Source organism: Vipera ursinii, assembly GCF_947247035.1.
Source record: "Vipera ursinii genome assembly, chromosome: 1".
Classification (NCBI taxonomy): Eukaryota; Metazoa; Chordata; class Lepidosauria; order Squamata; family Viperidae; genus Vipera; species Vipera ursinii.
The window spans coordinates 85,389,531-85,408,109 of record NC_139512.1 but is presented as its reverse complement, the minus strand read 5'-3'; the positions used below and the strand labels follow the sequence as shown (position 1 = coordinate 85,408,109).

The 18,579-nt window shown below is 37.4% G+C and overlaps 1 protein-coding gene across 5 annotated transcripts in view; it reads left to right on the top strand.

Moving 5' to 3' along the window:
* The window catches only part of ANO1 (anoctamin 1), a 177,473-nt gene that overhangs the window by 128,281 nt on the left and 30,613 nt on the right, over positions 1–18,579 (top strand). For all 5 annotated transcript variants that reach the window (XM_083355211.1, XM_083355209.1, XM_083355212.1 and 2 more), the window contains 4 exons: positions 2,527–2,591; positions 3,601–3,735; positions 6,799–6,959; positions 17,842–17,924. In XM_083355211.1, the coding sequence (XP_083211337.1) occupies positions 2,527–2,591; positions 3,601–3,735; positions 6,799–6,959; positions 17,842–17,924 (444 nt within the window). The remainder of the gene's footprint in view (positions 1–2,526; positions 2,592–3,600; positions 3,736–6,798; positions 6,960–17,841; positions 17,925–18,579) is intronic.

Sequence of the window (18,579 nt, the reverse complement as noted above, 5' to 3'; positions counted from 1 at the left end):
TCGTGCGTCACCATCAACCCCACTGGGATCTCCCATCTGAACCTTATATCTCGCTGCTTGAGCTCTTGCACAAGAAATGTAAAATCCTTCCTTCTCCTTAGAATCTTTGGAGGAATTTCTTTTAAAACCAAAACTTTTTGATTAGCAATCATAACTTTAGTATCATAAGCAGCTTGTATAACTTCATCTCTAGTTTCCCTTTTTGCAAAATATACCACCACATCTCTAGGCAACTTTCTCTGTCTGGCAATCCATGAATTCACACGAAACACTTTGTCCATGCCTCCTTTTATTTCAGATGCTGGCTGTTTCAACACTATTTCAAAAGCCTCAGAAACCAGCTGCTTTAGATCTTCCTTAGTATTCTCCTTTAAGCCTCTAATTCTAATGGCAAACTGCATCTGGAAATATTGAGCAAGACACAGTTCCCTTTCCATTTTATTTTCATTCTCCAATAGTTTTGCTTCTAATATAGCATTCTTTTGAGACAAGTCTTCTAGCTTTTCCTCCAATTCTTCCACACACCGAGCCACTTTAAACACTGAAGTCAAGATGTCTACCCTCATCGCTTTGAGCTTCTGTTCCATCCTCTCCTCCATTCTCTCCTCCAATTTCTCCAATTTCTCCTCCATCTGTGCAAATCTAATATTAATTGATTCCAAAATTACCTGGGTATGTTTTTCAAGAGCATCTTGTAAGTCCTTTGATGTCAATACATCAGGAGGATGCAGCGCCTGCAATAATGATTGTTGCACGGGAGAAGTTCCAGCACTCCGAAGAGTTTTAGGGGGTGGTTTAGCCGCCATCTTTTACCAAATATGACGCACTTTCACTTCAGATTTGTAATCCAAAAAAGTCCATCAAGCTGGAGAGTAAAACATAGTAATCCTCTTTACCATTTCCTCTTGTATCGCTCTGCCTGCTCCTTTAAATCATAGTCATTCCTTCAGGCAGGGGTGGTCGCAGACGGCTGGCTCTGCTCCAAGAAGTCAGGAGCAGAGGCGACGGCCAGCTGGGAGCAGCCCAGGCTACGGGGGAGTTCAATCCTTCAGCCGCCCAAGCCATAAGCTCAGGCGGCCCTGGAGAACTCTACCCCTACCTGGGAGCTCGCCCCCTCCTCTTCTCCCGAGGAGGGGGCTTCGGATTCGCCCGAACAGCTGATCGGCGCTGTTTCGGGCGAAAAAACAACAGCTGAGCCGCGGGCAGCCCGGGAAGGCTCCCTCCGTCGCCGCGGAGCCACCGGAAGTCCAGCAACTACACCTTCTTATGGGGGAATGACGCAGACCTGGACCATTTAATGCAGCAGCTTCGTTTGCACATGTTCCAAGTGGCATCAGAACATGTACAGCTACATTAGGTACAAGATTTCATATAATCATAATTGCCTTTTAAGATCCTAATCCCTAGTCACTTTCACACACACCCCTCAGAAAAGTTATCATATTCCTTTTCCTTTCTTGTTTTCCCTGACTATATTCATCATTCAGGGATTTTTCATGTATCAGTTGTTAATTCCATGTTCCATACCGTTTTTCATATTATAGAAAATTCAGTTCAGCTGTCATGAAAGAATGCTGTAAATGAAAATAGAGTTGCTGTTGGATAAATAGTCCAACATGCATATTGTTATCAGTACAAATGTTTAAATGAAACCAGTTCTAAAATTAAAAGGATTTTTTAAAATGTATGAGTTATTGAATCTAGAATTAAGTATGCTGGCCTCAGCTCAGAATTCAAAGGTTATTTGGTGGCATATAAAATTCTGACCATAATCTCTGGAGAAGGACTGGGGTGAGTTATCCATGAAGGAGACTTTGATCTAAGTTCAGAACTGTCGTGCTGGCTCCTCACTTTCTTTAAAAGAGGTACCAATCCTAATGTAAAATTAAGACTTCCTGTAGCCTCTGAAGAATAACATTATCTCAGATGGTTTTACTGGATGTATTTAATCATTAATAGTTAACATAATGTCAGAAACATTCTAACTATATGGCCCAAATTTCTTCTTTTTGTGACAATGCACTGAAGAAAGTAAATAGCAAAGTAGCGCCTTAATCTAACTTAATTTCTTGGCAAGATTTTGGCAAAGTTTTTCAGAAGTGGTTTGTACTTGGCTGTTTCCTAGAGCTGAGAGAATGTGACTGGCCCAAGGTCATCCAGCTGGTTACACCAAAATGAATCTCATACTAGTTTAGTAACTGCATATGTTCTGGCTCATACAGATTCATGAATAAAAGAATGAGCACATCCTCCAGATCTATCAAGAGTTTTTCTGGTATTTGCATTTTTACCCATCCCAGCTGCATCTCACTACCCTCTGTTTATTAGTTCCTCTATAAATGAATACAAAAATATGACAGTGAGCCAAACCGTAGGCATATTCATTTTTTAATGCAAGCTGTATATATTGGTGGACCATAAAACTAAAATATAATAACACCAAAGACACTGAGAACTATGCAGTAGTGTTGAAATAAGAAATTATTTGCTTCCGGTTTTCATTTTCTGTTTAAATTTCTTTTCTAGCTCCTGTGTGAAGAATGGGCAAGTTACGGAGTATTTTATAAATATCAACCAATTGACTTAGTTAGGTAAGAAACAGTGATAACTCCTTACTTGTCCTTTACTCTAAGAGCATATGTGTTTGTATATGTGCATTAATAGTGATAGCCTACGGCTTTTGGGTAACAGTTGTGGCCTGCTACAGTACTCAGAAAGCTGTATCTTTCATAGAGCTAGTCATCAGTTTATGAAAAGTGGCCTTTGAAAAAGAAATCCAAAGAAATAAAGTATTCTTACGTTTAGGATAAAAATTCACATTCCATAGGCCATATTATAGGCCCCTGTTTTTCCCCAGATTTACAAGCAATAATCTTAAAACTAGCTCTCCTGAATTTAATCATCTGTAAATGTATTGGGTCTTCTAGTCGCAAAATTCCAGAATAGTTTTCCCAACACAACTGGAGGGTACCAAGTTCAGGAAGACTAGTATACACTGAACCACAGGAAGTGTCTAAAATTGCAGATAGCTCTTTCCCAATGCCATGAAGAGATTCAATCTGGAATTTTTTGTCTGCAGATCTTTTGCTCTACTAATAAAGAAGTTACAACTGATTTGCAGAAGCTCATGTAATAATGGATACACTAAATTACGCCCTTGTAGCACATGTGGCGCTAACTCCCGATAGGCTTCCAGGTACAATTCAAGGTGATGGCTACCACTTATAAAGCCATTCAAGGCACTAGACCAGAAAGGTTGTTTATGGGATCATAAACCCAATATCCAATTTCTTCCTGTCCCACGTTTCACAAAGTGAGGGTGCTCCTGGTTCCCTTTATGAAACAGTGCCAAATACAACTATAGAAATAAAAAGATAAAGCTACTTAATAAGCAAGAGTGGATTACTTACTTGGTTTTTGAACTGGATCTGTTCCAAATGGCATGTGGACATGAATTCTCCAAGAGGAAATGCATTTTGGCTAATCAACAGGATTTATTTTCCCATTCAAAGTCAGCCCTGCTGTCTAATTCATAAATTTAGCCACGATACATTTGTCATGATACATTATATAGTGTTTTCCTCCTATAATTTATTTCAGGAAGTACTTTGGTGAAAAGATTGGACTATACTTTGCCTGGCTGGGAGTTTATACACAAATGCTCATTCCAGCTTCTATTGTGGGAATTATCGTGTTCCTTTATGGTTGTGCAACTGTTGATGAGAATATACCAAGGTAAAATATACATGCACAATTATCTGTGCTTTGTACAAAGCCATCATTTTCACTTGTGTTCAGTATGCTGAAAAGTATCCTAAATGATTTTGACTAAAGCTAATGATTTAGGTTCTGTAGCCATACTCTTATATATATCACAACTTAACAACATTGATTTCTGAAATCAGGATGTTATTGTTACAACCATGAGTTTTGCTTATAAATAATGAGAAGTTAATTGTCAGCATTTCCTCAGGATTCAGTTTTCTTGGTCACAGGGATTTAATTAAGTTTCTGAGATATAAGGCTGATTAATGCAAATAAGCACAATCAAAAACTAAATGGTTTATAACATTTATGCTCCAATAAATTCCCACTTCTCAGTATACTCAGAGCCACAAAATGACTTGGGGTGGTGGTGGCAAGTGCTTCTTCTTAACTGTATGAAAACATGGGCATTCACTGTATAGTTTACTGTATAGTGGACCTGTATGTACAGCCTCTCCCATTTATGAGATTTTAGTGTATAGAAACAGAGCACAGTCTGCCATTTTTCCCCAGAATTGTATTGATGTTTTTATGATGTAAAATACAAATGAAAATAAAGAAAATAGGAAAATGGGGAAGAGAAAGAAAGGGAAAAAAGAAATATAAGGGAAAGTGGGGAAAAACCATTGCTTTCCAACTCTTTTTAGCACAATAAAGCACAAAATACAATTACAGCTTCAACTTTTTACTTTACCAATTTAACAAGTACTAGCCATTTCTATGATAACAAATTATGTTAATCAGCAAAACTCAAAGTCGAAAGTTCATTTTTTTCAGTCTTGACTATAGAGTCCAAAAGTGGTTTCCAAGTAAAAACAAAACTGAACATATTCTTTTCTATAATTAAAATAATCAATTTTGCCATCTCTGCTAGCTCCATCATATTTTCTATCCATTCTTCTGTTGTCAGGACTGACATATCCCTAGTTGCCCTTTTCATGTATAATTTAGTGTTGTGTCTTCAGTATGCTTAGTTGGCATCTATGGAGCCCAAATGATCAACAATAAAGACCCACATATCGGCGATTTCTCTTTCCAAAAACTATTTGCATGATTATTTGTTGCAGTAAAGCTGCATCATATGAAGTTATCCATTGCTGTTGCTCTGACTACATAAGGAAGCACAAGCCACCAGAATAGTCAAATAGCTTTTATGGGAAGGGACAATGACAGATTAGATAGATAGATAGATAGATAGATAGATAGATAGATAGATAGATAGATAGATAGATAGATAGATAGATAGATTAGAGAGAGAGAGAGATTGCTGTTTCCTTGCAACATTTTCAGAAGTGGTTTGACATTGCTTTCTTCTTCGGGCTAAGAGAGGGTGACTGGCTCAAAGTCAGCTAGCTTTGCCCCTGAGGCAAGCTTGCTGGAAACCATCATGAAACTCTGTGATCAAAAGTTACAAGCAAACTCTAGGCAGAAAGCCTTAAGAATTTTTTTGTGTTTAACCTAGATAGAAAAAGGAGTGGATTAAGTGCTTGCATTCCAAAATTATTGAAAAATATGTGAGGGGAAAGGAATTCTGTTTTCCAATAAACAGAATTCAGGACTACATTATTTTAAATTATTTAATTTTACCAACTCCTACAATCCAGACTTACTCCCAAAGCTCAGAACAATATAAGTGGGGTTGTTCTGTGATGTTCTGCTGTTACATCTTTTGAATTTTGGGAAACCCTTGTAACAACTACCTTAAAAGAAGAATGGCAAGCTGTGGTCACTGATCCCAGTTTTTGCAGCCCCCAGAGACACCTATGACTGCTAATGTTGAAATGTGGTAGTACAATTCCTGATCATTGTGACACATGGAAACTGTGACATATGTCGTGCAATAAGCTTAACATAAATTTAAAAAGTTTCTTCAAGGTCCCCTGCATCCCACCCAAAAACAAGTCCCACCTTGTTTGCGTAACTACCTAAACCATTGTAGCCAAAAATGTTAACAAAGCCATAAAGTATAAAATTCATAAAGTACACAGTCATACAAATGTCCTAAAATAATAATATATTAATGTAATAGTCATATAGATTTGGAGGAAATACATTGATGTGTTCAGTCCTGTTAAAATTTCAGTCTGAGGCCTATATTCAATGTCACAAAAAGTTAAATTCATTAAAATAGAATTACACAACTCTGAAATATATTTAATTAAAGACTCCCTTTGAAACAAATTTTTATTCCTGATTATTAATGGACATGTTCCATGTGGTATTAACCAGATTTGGCCCTGCTAAGTTTTTTTTAATGTTAATCATGATCAGATAAGTACCATCTGATAAGGAAAATGATATATAAATTCATTAAATAAATAAATGGTTGTAACTGGAAGTGATTTCATGGTGAAAACATCAATTGATGGATTGGATAAACAAAGGCAGTGGACCTACCATTCGCATTTGTCTGGATAAATGACAATTTTAACTTACATTTTATTCATATTGTCTAAAACTTGTTACAAACCACGAGAAAGATCAAGGAGAATCCAGGAATGCATGATTCTGCAGCCTGCTTCAAATCACTCTGTCACGGTTGGATAGTGATCCTTTGATACAGTATTAGACCACTATATTTCTGTGATTAGAAGACTGGATTATATTTCAAAAGATCTGAGTAGACAGTCTTAGTGCACTGTACTATTGCAGTCTCGTGGAGTAATAGAAAATAAAAAACATAGCCCAAGTGATTATATCAATATAAAAGTACTCAGAAGGGCCACAGTGTTAAGTGCAGCAGAATTTACCAGAGTAATAAGCCCAAATGTTTAATCTGGTTTTTCCAATTGTCAGGAATCCCTGATGCCAGTTGGCTCCTGTCCTTTCGAATTTAACTTACATTTATAATGTTCATGCCATGCAGCTTACACTGTTAATACAATGCATCTGAAATGGGGGGGAGAGTTAAGATTGGATAAATATGCTTAGCATCAAATCATATTCAGTGCATGTATTTCACAACTCAGGGATTCAGTAGAAAGCAAAGGGACAGATATGTTCACCTTTAATTTACTGCTTGCCTTCCCTTAGCATGGAGATGTGTGACCAGAGAAACAATATCACCATGTGCCCCTTATGTGACAGAACATGTAGCTATTGGAAATTGAGCTCTGCTTGTGCCACTGCTCGGGCTAGCCATCTTTTTGATAATCCAGCCACTGTCTTCTTCTCAGTCTTCATGGCTCTCTGGGGTAAGAATGCTTATATAATTTTGGAGTATGCTTGGAGTTTTCATTTGACTTTGAGTTTAACTTTCCTTACATAGAGAACAAGTAGGACAATATGTCATCAACAGTTAATTATCTGTACTGTCCCTTTTTGGTCCTTCTGTTATAAAACTGTCACATTTACATTTATGTTCTGTACTGAAAGTTAAAATTCAGAAGGTTGCTTGGATGAATACAAAGTGAAGCATTTGGCACAAAACTGCTTAGGGATTATATAGCATGTCAACAATATCTATTTGCGGACCTGGTCTTGATCTGATCAGAAGACTGATCATAGTTAAACTACTTAAGTGCATTAATGTTACCAGTAGGATGCTGTTTATATCACTCAAGGTGCCATTTCAATTTTGAAGGCATCTCATGTTTGTGAAGAACCTACATAATTCACATATTGAGAGGCTATAGCAATAGAAAACCATGCAAAATGATTTATGGAAAACAACAATGTAAGACTTTAGTTTTAAAAAAAATTAATTTTCTTCACTTATGAATTTGGGACCCTTAAATTCTGGTAAAACGTCCTAGTATTTCAGCAGTGGATGCCTGCATATGACTTAGATGTAAGAAGTTCTGGGATGTCGATGTTTGTACATAGTAAAGGCACATTCCAACTCTGCCCATGGCTACTCTGTCATGATGGTTGTTTATTATTTCCAGCATCAAGTCATATGGTTCTGCATACCAATTATGAGGAAGTAGGAGTCGGAAGGTTCTGCAGTACTTTCTGATTTTGTGCTTCTCATATTGGTCTGATTGCTTTCCATGACAGTTCTGCTAGGCCATTGGTGGCGAACCTTTTTGAGACCGAGTGCCCAAACTGCAACCTGAAACCCACTTATGCATCGCTGGGTGCCGGGGGTGTGGCCACTGAGTGGGCAATGCTCCAGCGACCCGATGCGGATTTCGGAGGCCTGCAAAATCGGCCTTGGGGGGGGAGTGAAATCACTCTGCAGCCCTAGATCTGGGCAGCAGAAGCATTTTGCAGGCCTCCGATGCCCGGATCGGGCCTCTGGAGCATCGTAAAATCACCCCACGGCCATGGATGCGAACTCCAGAAGCTTTGAAAATGCTTTTGCTGCCCAGATCAGCTCTGGGGTGGAGCAAAATCACTCTGCAGCCCTAGATCTGGGCAGCAGAAGCATTCTGCAGGCCTCCAATGTCTGGATCAGGCCGCCGGAGCATCATAAAATGATCGGCCGGGAGGCGTGAAATCGCTCCAGAGGCTTACCTGGACTCATGCTGCAGCTGCCTCCACCATCCAGCCCGGATCCGCCCAGCTCTTGCAGCTGCTCCCTGACTCTCAGTGCAAAGAGAAAGAGAGCAAGAGCGTAGGAGCATGTGGAGAGGGGGTGGGGCAGCCTGGTCCCACCTCCCTCTTGGGTGATGGTGCGCGTGCCTACAGGGATGGCTCCGCGTGCTGCCTGTGGCACGCGTGCCATAGGTTTGCCACCCCTGTGCTAGGCCATCCCTACACCATAACATGGAACTCTTCAGCTGTGTGTTGAGATTGAGTATTGGCCATATTTGGAGGGGTTTCTGTGAACTACAATCTCAACATGTCTGGAAGTTGCCAAATTGGAGGAAAAAGAGATAAAACTCTGGAGGACATGTTTAATGTAGTTCCTATGCAGAATACTTTCATATAATTATTTATGAATTTTGGTTTGTATTATATTTGTCCATGATGCTTGAAGACATGTTTGATAGCTGTATAATCTTTGCCTTTATGGTTGTGTTTTAGCCTGGTATCATCATATACATATACAGAAAGTAGTTAATCCTTACAAAGAGAGAGAAGACAGTTCTGGTTGTTTTGAAGGAAGTAGGTTTTTGAAATTATTTCAAATGTTGTCTTTGGATTTTAAGTTTAATATTTCATCTAATATCAGTTGTAGTTAAATGTAGTCTCTCTTTGCTTAAATCAGAAGGAAGAGATTATCTCCAGATACTCTTATGGATCCATTTCTGTCTTATTTTCAACTCTGTTTTGGGTGAAAACTTGCTGGGTTTTTTTAACTCTTAATTTTTGCTCCCCAAACCTTTGTCAGTGTTTTTTTTTTACAGAGGGGCAGTGCAGACTGACTAAAGATAGCAAATGTAATTCTTAAGGGCCAGAAGAGGGAAATATGAGTGATACAATCAGGCAAATGTTCAGATACCAGAAGGTAGCTGGCTAGCAGAAACACTGTAAAACGACTATTTGTCTCTGACCTTGCTCACCAGCAATTATATATACACTGAGCCTAGCTAATTATTGGAAACTGAAATATTTCTTATGATGTTCCTCACCAAAAACCAGTACAGGAGGAAAATCTTTCTTCTGTTCTTATTGTGGGACAAAGTTTTCTCTTCTCCTTTGACAAATAGTTAAAACTGTGGGTGGACACAAGTCATGTCTTTCTCTTGCTGGAAAGTATCAGTCACAGGAAATGATATAAGGTCTACAGAGGAGATTACTGGAAATTATTGTCCTCCCTTTCCTGAGGAGGGACGCCTATTCAAGATCACCCCTTATTTGTTTCTAAGATAAACAAGGAGAGAGGGAGAGAGATTTCTCTTTAGATTCTTCACCTGATTACTGTTTTTATGTTTTATATATTCAACTTTCAGAAAAAGACACTGTAAGATAATTGCTTACAGATGTACGCACCTCAAAATCAAATGTGTCATTCAGGCCTACTTTGGGCATGAGATTTTGTAAAACGTGTATGTAAATCATAGGAGGTAAATTGGGCAAGCTTCTGTTTCACCATATGCACAAAACCAACATCAATGCAGCTCTCTACAATTTTACTTACCTCAGGAATTCTGGTATAAAGTTAGGCCAAGGAAGTAAGTTATAATTTCAGAAAAGGGAATCCACTGCAGAGAATTTCAGCAGAGTGACTCATGCCGGCTCCTACATAGCTCATGGCAGAAATCCATGTCTTCAAATTTGCACTAAGCTGATTGTAAGGAACAGAATCTCTGCATAAAATCATTGTACGAAACACCATTGCCAAATATGGCATATTAAAGCTGAATTTATAAAAATGAAACCAGAAATACTTTTCTATACTATGCACTACAATTTCTACATAGGTGATCTTCACATATTACCTGAAGCACATGTTTTTCCTAAGAAAAGCATCACTGTATGTGAGGCAGCCTTCCTATGCTATTCATGGTCTCCTGTTTCATGTATTTATATACGTTATTAGTCATAGGTATGACTTGGGTTGAAACTTAACATTAAGAAAACCAAGATCATGGCATCCGGCCCTCTCAATTCCTGGCAAATAGATGGGGAAGAAATGGAGGTAGTGACAGATTTTATTTTCCTGGGCTCCAAGATCACTGCAGATGGGGACTGTAGCCAAGAAATTAAAAGACGCTTGCTCCTGGTGAGGAAAGCCATGGCAAATCTAGATAGCACACTAAAAAGCAGAGACATCACCCTGTCAACAAAAGTGCGTATAGTCAAGGCTATGGTCTTCCCAGTTGCAACGTATGGCAGTGAAAGCTGGACCATAAAAAAGGCTGAGCGCCAAAGAATTGAGGCCTTTGAACTATGGTGCTGGAGAAGACTCCTGCGAGTCCCTTGGACTGCAAGGCAATCAAACCGATCAGTCCTAGAGGAGATCAGCCCTGACTGCTCTTTAGAAGGCCAGATCCTGAAGCTAAAACTCAAATACTTTGGCCACCTAATGAGAAGGAAGGACTCACTGGAGAAGAGCCTAATGCTGGGAAAGATTGAGGGCAATAGAAGAAGGGGACGACAGAGAATGAGGTGGCTGGATGGAGTCACTGAAGCAGTAGGCATGAGCTTAAATGGACTCCAGAAGATGGTAGAGGACAGGAAAGCCTGGAGGAATGTTGTCCATAGGGTCACGATGGGTCAGACACGACTTTGCAGCTAACAACAACAAAAATGACTTGAAAAAGGATGTTTCTGTAACATACGGTAGTTATAAGCTCCATTGTGTCCAAATACAATTCAGAAAAAGCTGCTGAAGCCTTGGAAGGCAACTACTACTCATCATAAAGGCAGTGCTGATCCAGTCTGACTCATACCAATTTACCCTGATCTTGTATAGTGGTTTATTATGTCATAAAACCATTGCTGTGGCTAAAAAGACCCTACTGATTACAGATATATTTGCATGTTAATAACTTGATGATACTAAAAGACATTATAATTCTTGTGAAAATGGACTTAATTCTAAATCTGGGAACAAATGTGAACATCATTTTGTGAATTTTTAATGCTGAAATTACCTTAGCACAGACTGTCTCGGCCTTGTACTTTCCATAGTCTTTGGCCTATAATTACCCATTTTGGCCTATAATTATCCATTTTTTTCTATTAGAATTTCAGTACAGAAAGCCTTAGTGACAGTTCAGTAAAAGATTTCATTTTCTATAAAACACCAATTTCCATAAGTTGTAAAGCTAATCAAAGACATATACCCTAGTTGAGAAAATGGTGAGTGGATGTATCTGTAGATTTTTGTAATAATGACAGATGAAAATTCAATGTGATTTAATATCTCTGCTGTAGGGAACGCCAGGGAAGCCCAAAAGGAAAAAAAGATGAGTCTGAAAAAAACAACCTATGCCTCTGATTTAGATGAGTTGTTATCATGTAGAGGAGTTTGTGACATTATGTGTAGTTGAAATATATGATAAGGTAAAAGAGAATATCATGGCTTTAAATAGTCTCATTCCCCAACCCAGCCCAGACAAAGAGCTATTCCATTCCTTTAAACTTCCCCACAAACTTTTTTCCTTCAGTATTTAAGTACGTGATGCAATTAAAAGAATAACCCTGTTGCCAAAATAGCTTAGTTTCTAGTTATTGCCTGAAATGATTTGGTAAGCTCCTTTTTCATAAATATATATCAAAACATTTTCCAAAATACATTATCCCATGGGTCAGGGGAACGCAATCTGCAATCACTACAGTCCCCTGCCTTTAGATACTGTATGTTATCTGGGAATGAAATCCAAGATAGCTGAAGGAAACAAGGTTACCTATTTCTTTTGTTAGTGGTCTCACTTCTTGGCATAGTCTAGTTCCAAGCCTAGAAACGTGTGGCTTCTATGTCTTTCAGAAGTCCTGATCAGAGTAGCCAATGTTGTAAAAATCTAGGAAGTCAGCTTGAGAATTCTGTTGGCTATAGGTTCCCCAATCTTAGTCCCTTTTAGTACAGCTATCAGAAGACCAAGATGGTTGAACAAATTCTGGATAAAACATCAACCAATATAAAACAAGAGGCTCCTGACCTTTAATAAATCCATAAAGGGAGGGGAGGCTCAGAAGGTGCAATTTGTTAATGTAGGCTACGCACATTGAAATTCCCTCATCAACCCAATTATTAAGAATAGAATAAAACCCCTACATTATTCTCTGTTACAGCTGGTCATCCATCATAGATGAAGGATACATTACAAATCTCGTTGCTGGATGAATTCAGATATTATATCAAGTTAATAATGACAAGGTATTATGCCTGGGACTGCTATTGTCTCAACATCATCATGTAAAACTGTAGAAAATATTATTTGTATTCTGTCTGATTTCAGTCCTATGGCTCTGAGCTATTGGACATCATCCATTCAATCATACAGATATTCACTCAGGCATATAGCCTATTTAGTTGAATGAGGCTTACCCTCAGTAAATGGTTGTAAAGTTACAGCTTCAACATCAGCCTAGTGTTTGGATTTACTTCCAAATAATATGTGCCAAGTCTTTTAAAAAATCCTGTCTTTGCTGTGTACAGATGTACATTTGACATAAGTGCCTAAAACAATGAAATGCTGAAGAAACACAGGTTGAGCTCAGCACAAATTGATTGATTATTATTATGTGTCATTAATTATTTTGACTCTTAGAAACTGCATAAATATATATTTTTTGCAGGTTGATTTGTCCCTAACCTAGTTCTTCAGGTACTCATAGCTGCTGTAATTAAATTCATCTCCCTTGCCACTGTCATCCTCTTTTCTCTTTTCTTCTACCTTTCTCAGCATTACAGACTTCTCAAGAGAGCTAGGTCTTCACATAATGTGCTCAAAATATGATAATTTCAATTTGATGATTGGTGAGAATTCTGATTGATTTGTTGTATGATCCATATGTTTGTTTCCTTACAGCACAGATTTTATAAATACAGTGTTAAATGATATGGAGCAAATACATAGTCTATTCCTAGTTTAGTATATAGAACCCAGTTTGATTCTTTTGAAAACATTTTGCTCCAGCAAAATAATGAATGTCTCAGGCTTGTACTGCAAAACCCCTACATTCTGCAGTTTTTAAAAAAATCTCATGTTACGCTTCAATAGAATATTAACGTGAAGTCACATGATTTTAATTGTATTAACTTGATAGGGATGCTGTTTTTTTCCTCATTAGCTTTGGGTAATTTTTTCCCCTTTAAGTGTCGTGACCAGCAGTACCTTTTACATATTATGTGTGTCTGCATAGGTGCTAAGTTACTAGTGTATATTACAGAAGTTGTCATCCTGCTGAACATCATTTTAAAGACTGTTGCCTTTTGATTGTGGAATAAAGTTTGCAAATTTATGAGCACAACACAGAAAATGACTTCACAGAAATCCAGTGGCCAAGAGCAGAGACTAGAATCTCATAGTCCCCTATCAGTCTGGCTGACAACAGGATGGTGTGCAGGGCTTGGTTCCAAAAACTGTGGAAATGTGTGCCTCTGTTTCTGTGTGCATGCACACATGCAAAAAAAAATGCAAAATGGGAGAGGGAAAATGGTGATGGTAGCTATGAGCCAACTTATAGAAAATGAAAATAGAGCACCAGTTCATGTTCAGTTTTGGATAAAATGAATCAACTATTACTTTTCTCTGTTAAAAATATCAGCTAGCTGGGAGAAAGAACTAAATCATTTGAAGCAGTTTGCTTTGTACCTAGAATCTGCTCCTGAAGAGTTCTGTTTTTTTAATAGATCATATCCTTCCCATTTCTTTTTTCCCCCTTTAAATACATTTCCAAAACGTTCCTAATGGACCCACAAACTTTTTGTTTGGCTCTTTTTTCCGGAACAAATTGTGAGCCAAGGCATCTGGGCAATGTCCAAGGAAAATGCAGGCACAAGCTTTGTGTAATCAGAGAAATAATACTTCTAAGCTTATTTTGAACAACTGGTACACATAAAGGCATCTCTGTGCTCTGTGTTTAGTGTTTATCATGATGGTTTGGCTTCATACATGATGTGAAGCCTGTCAAAAGCAAAGTACAAATTCACTGTCTTACTAAACTGTCAAGCCCAAGAACAAAACAGTTCTAATTATTACACAGATACTTATTCCCTTGAGTACAGATAGTCCTCATACAGCAAACACAATTGTGTCCAGCAACTCAGTCATTAAGTTAAGTGGTTTTTCTAAGTAGAACAGCAGTTGTGCTTATGAGCTTGCTTCATCTTTCCTTTGCTTTACAAACATGAGAAGGTCATAAATGTGAGGTTTAATCACAAAGTTAGTCTTTCATCACTATCATAATTGTATATTTTGAGATAAAGTGGAACTATAGGTTGAACTAGACGATTAGGATCAAAACTAGATTAAAAGATAGTGCCACATATCTTGCCATAAACATGCTTGTAAAGTTATTAACATAAGTAAAGGAATGGAACAGGAAATGATACTTCTTACCCCGTCTTCTTTCCTCACTCCCTTCTTTTCAATCTATTGTTTACTAGACCAATTTGTTCCTTTATATTACGGTTAATAAATAAATCATATTACATATTTTATTTTTATTTATTTATTTATTGACTCTTGCTTATTATGGTCACTCATGCCTTGGTCATCTCCCAATTGGATTACTATAATGTGCTGTACATGGGGCAGCCCTTGAAGAGTATCTGGAAATTTCAGCTGATGCAAAATGCAGGGGCACAGGCAGTTATGGGTATGTTTCTAGAACAATGCACATTTCAGCTGTGCTCCATGTGCTGTATCAATATATTTCCAGATTCAGTTCAGAACTGCTGGAAGATGAATTATGACATGCACAATAAGCCCCACAAGTTCTAAAGAAACAGGAGGCCAACAGGAGTACTGTGCAATAAATGGTTAAATGGTCAAGGCTATAGCTAAACACCATTCTGAATGCATACGGTATATTTCCCCAATATTGATTGGCAGAGCTAAGGCAAAAAAAATGCTGACCAGTGGGGGATTACAGTCTGGTCTGAACTGGTCAGTCCATCCAGACTTTCTTTTGTGGTGCAGTTACCAGAATGAGAGATAACCAGACAACAGGGAGCATGGAGTAAACAGAATGGAAAAGGCAGGCAGGAAAATAGAATTGCTAAAGAGGGAGGCCTGGAAGCATATTGTCAAGACATTGACAATATCCTGACATTGCAATGGTAAGCAGACATAGAATACTGTCTTATACACCTCAGGCTGTTCCACCTATCAAATCCAAGCAGGACTCTGTCCGATGGCTTGGAAAGCAAATTTTATATTACTGAGTTATCTAGCAGAAGTTTCAGACTGTGATCTGAAGGTAAGTTGAAGAATGGTCTAAGAAATGTTACAAGATGGTGCACAACTTTTGGCCTCCAATTGTTTCACATCTTAGCCATATTTTCCTGCTGCCTGAGGCGTTCCTGTAAGCATGGGAAATAATGCTGCATTTTTCCTTGTTTTATAAATGGATGGCATTGATAGGAATTTTGATAGACTAGGAGCAGGAAGTGGGGCAGGTAGTTTGTTATTTACAGCATACAATAAGTAGGCATAGAAGAAAAAAATAACTTGCAAACTGTATAGTTACTTCAGAGAAGTTTATACTGTACATCATATTAATATTGTGAAGGAATATTTAAACTTACATACTGGATATATAAAACTGATTAAGAATACTGGATGAGAGCAAAACAGAAATTATTAATACTAAAAAAAACCAAATTGCAAACTCTCATTAAGATATATGGAGTTGCCACACAGTTAAGATACATGGAGACCTTGTCTGATTCCTCTGATTTTCCAAGTCTCTGGTGGTTTGTTGAAGACCACAGTACAGTGTGTTGATCACATCTATTCATAGTTACTTCAGAAGTACTTTCATGAGATTGGTTAGCTTTTTTCCATGTACTTATTTCTTTTACATTCATTTACTGTATAGTGTGGGTTTCTCCCATTATTCACATCCATGCCCCAAAGTCATTCTATAATGTTGGGTAGAGTGTTTATTAAACAAGCTGTGTTTATTGTAATTTGTCACCATTTCCTGTTTTATAATTGTTTTCCTGCTGAAAATTAAAATTAAAATATAGCTGCTTTCTGGACCCCATTCCAGTTACCAGCTTCAACTCCTCATGCCCTGTATCTAATAGCCCTAACTGAACTGAAGTGCAATGATTTGTACTTATAAGTTTGCTGAAGCAGATCTCCTAGCAAGAGTTGGAGAAGAGTTTCAGGTACAAATAACCCAAGGCCCCCAAATAATATTGTAGCTTCTGATTCACTGTATTCTTCTTTCAACTGCTCAGTTCCAAAGGGGATTTTTACCCAAGAAAATAAATTTTAATTGGCTTTTTCAAGGAAACTGGGGGTGGGTGGGTATTCCAAGAATATAAACCATGGTGAGGGTTTTTAGCACGATACTACCTGATTTGTGTAAGATAACTGAATAATCTTCAAAACTGCTGTAAATAAAAAACTTATAGCAGTATTCTACTGAAACACTGCACAGGCTCTTCTCATGTCGTGGCTCAGCAGGAGGTTCACTTAAGCTTCTGATTTTTAGTCCAAATTCTAATATTCACTTTGTTGTTGTTGTTTTTTATCATTAGCTAATTTGTTGGTTGATGGTTTTGGAAAGGCATTTTCCCGCTGGTAATTCCTCATTATAGATATGGAAGGGTATATTGCAGTTACAAGTTGGTAAACACATCAGGAAATTTCAGACAAATCAAAGCCATGCTTTCCTTGAGTATTTAACCAAAAAGATAAAGTAGATGAGGGTCGGACATCTGTGAAACAACCATTCATGTTTCTTTAAGTCAAAAGCATTTGGTAGTGACTGATTCAGATCTAGCTGAAACTCTCCAAAGTTTTATTCTTCAGAGGAATAGTTTCTGAGAGTAGACCCAATGAAAAAGCAATGCAGTACTAAGGGTCTCCTATATAAGGCTCTTTTTGGAATGTCCTCTCCAGAGAAACTCTGGTAACACAACTGTATTGATATTTCAAGTTATACAAGCCAATTTTATTTCTTTTTGTTTTCATTTCTGTGTCCATTTTTTGTATTATGTTTGCTTTATGGTTTTATGTTGGGATATAGACTTTTTTCTTATTTTGTTTTGTTTGTGGTTTAAATTTTTTGTAACCATCTTAAGGATCTTTGAAGGGCAAATTATAAATGGGATGAATAAAAAAATCAATTTCCTCAGTGTCAGGATCTCAATCCTAATGGACTTCTTCTGTTCCAAAATTGCATTTTAATCTTTAAACAAAACAGAGCACTCTAATTATTGATTTCTCATCCTGTCATTTATTTCTGCCCTTATATTAAAGCCAAATAAGCTATAAGCAGCTGTCGTAAAATTGCCTGCAGTGTTTTGGTTTTTTTTTACATTTGTAGATGTGCAAAAATCTGATGCCTGGGTCATTTTTAAAATTTCTAATAACTTACTCAAATCAATTATTAATATTTTGCATTCTCTTAAAATTGGCAGAGTTATAAGTATTTCACTTTGGGTTGTATATTTCACAGTGCAATGCACAGTGCAGATTAAGATCAGTAGTAGCAACTAAATGATGGATAGAGATAATTTCCTTCTTTCTTTTTTTTTCTTTCCTTCCAACTATGCAGCTGCTACCTTTATGGAACACTGGAAGAGAAAACAGATGCGTCTGAATTACAAATGGGATCTTACTGGCTTTGAAGAAGAAGAAGTATGTTAATTCTTTTTATACGCTGTTATATTGGTTGTTACGTTAGCTAAATGATCTTTAATTTTCAGCTAGTGACCCATTGGAATGGAAAATCCTGCACATAATCATTTCTAAATTTGGGAAGGGTGTGTTAGTAACAGTCTTGTTACTATGGAAGCCTGAAGCCTTGGCAGGAGAATGAAGGTTACTCCTAGTAATGTGGGCATTAAAACATACATAGCTCGAGAATTTTTCCCTTGGTGGAGAAACTATAAAATGTGAACATATTCCTAATTCATTCAGTTTTGAAGATACAGTTGCCATGATTACAGAAGTTTGCAATTAGCAAATATGTTTGCTATATGAGTTCAAAATTAAATATTGCTTCTGTGTAGCCTATTGAGTGGAGACTGGAGCTATTAACATATATTTTTTAAAAAGAGACATGTTTGTCTTTACATTTTAAACATGTTTTTTTTCTCAGTTCTATTTGATATTTAAGATTACCAGGAAATAGTTTGTGGATGTTTGTGTTTACAATACCATTTAAATGAAAAGTAGGTTAATGAGCCATTTAGTTCCAATTGTAATATTTTATTTACAAAGTAATGTATTGTCCTGACAAATTTAAAATATCCTATCAGATGTCTAGTTCTGTGTTATCCAATTCAGTATT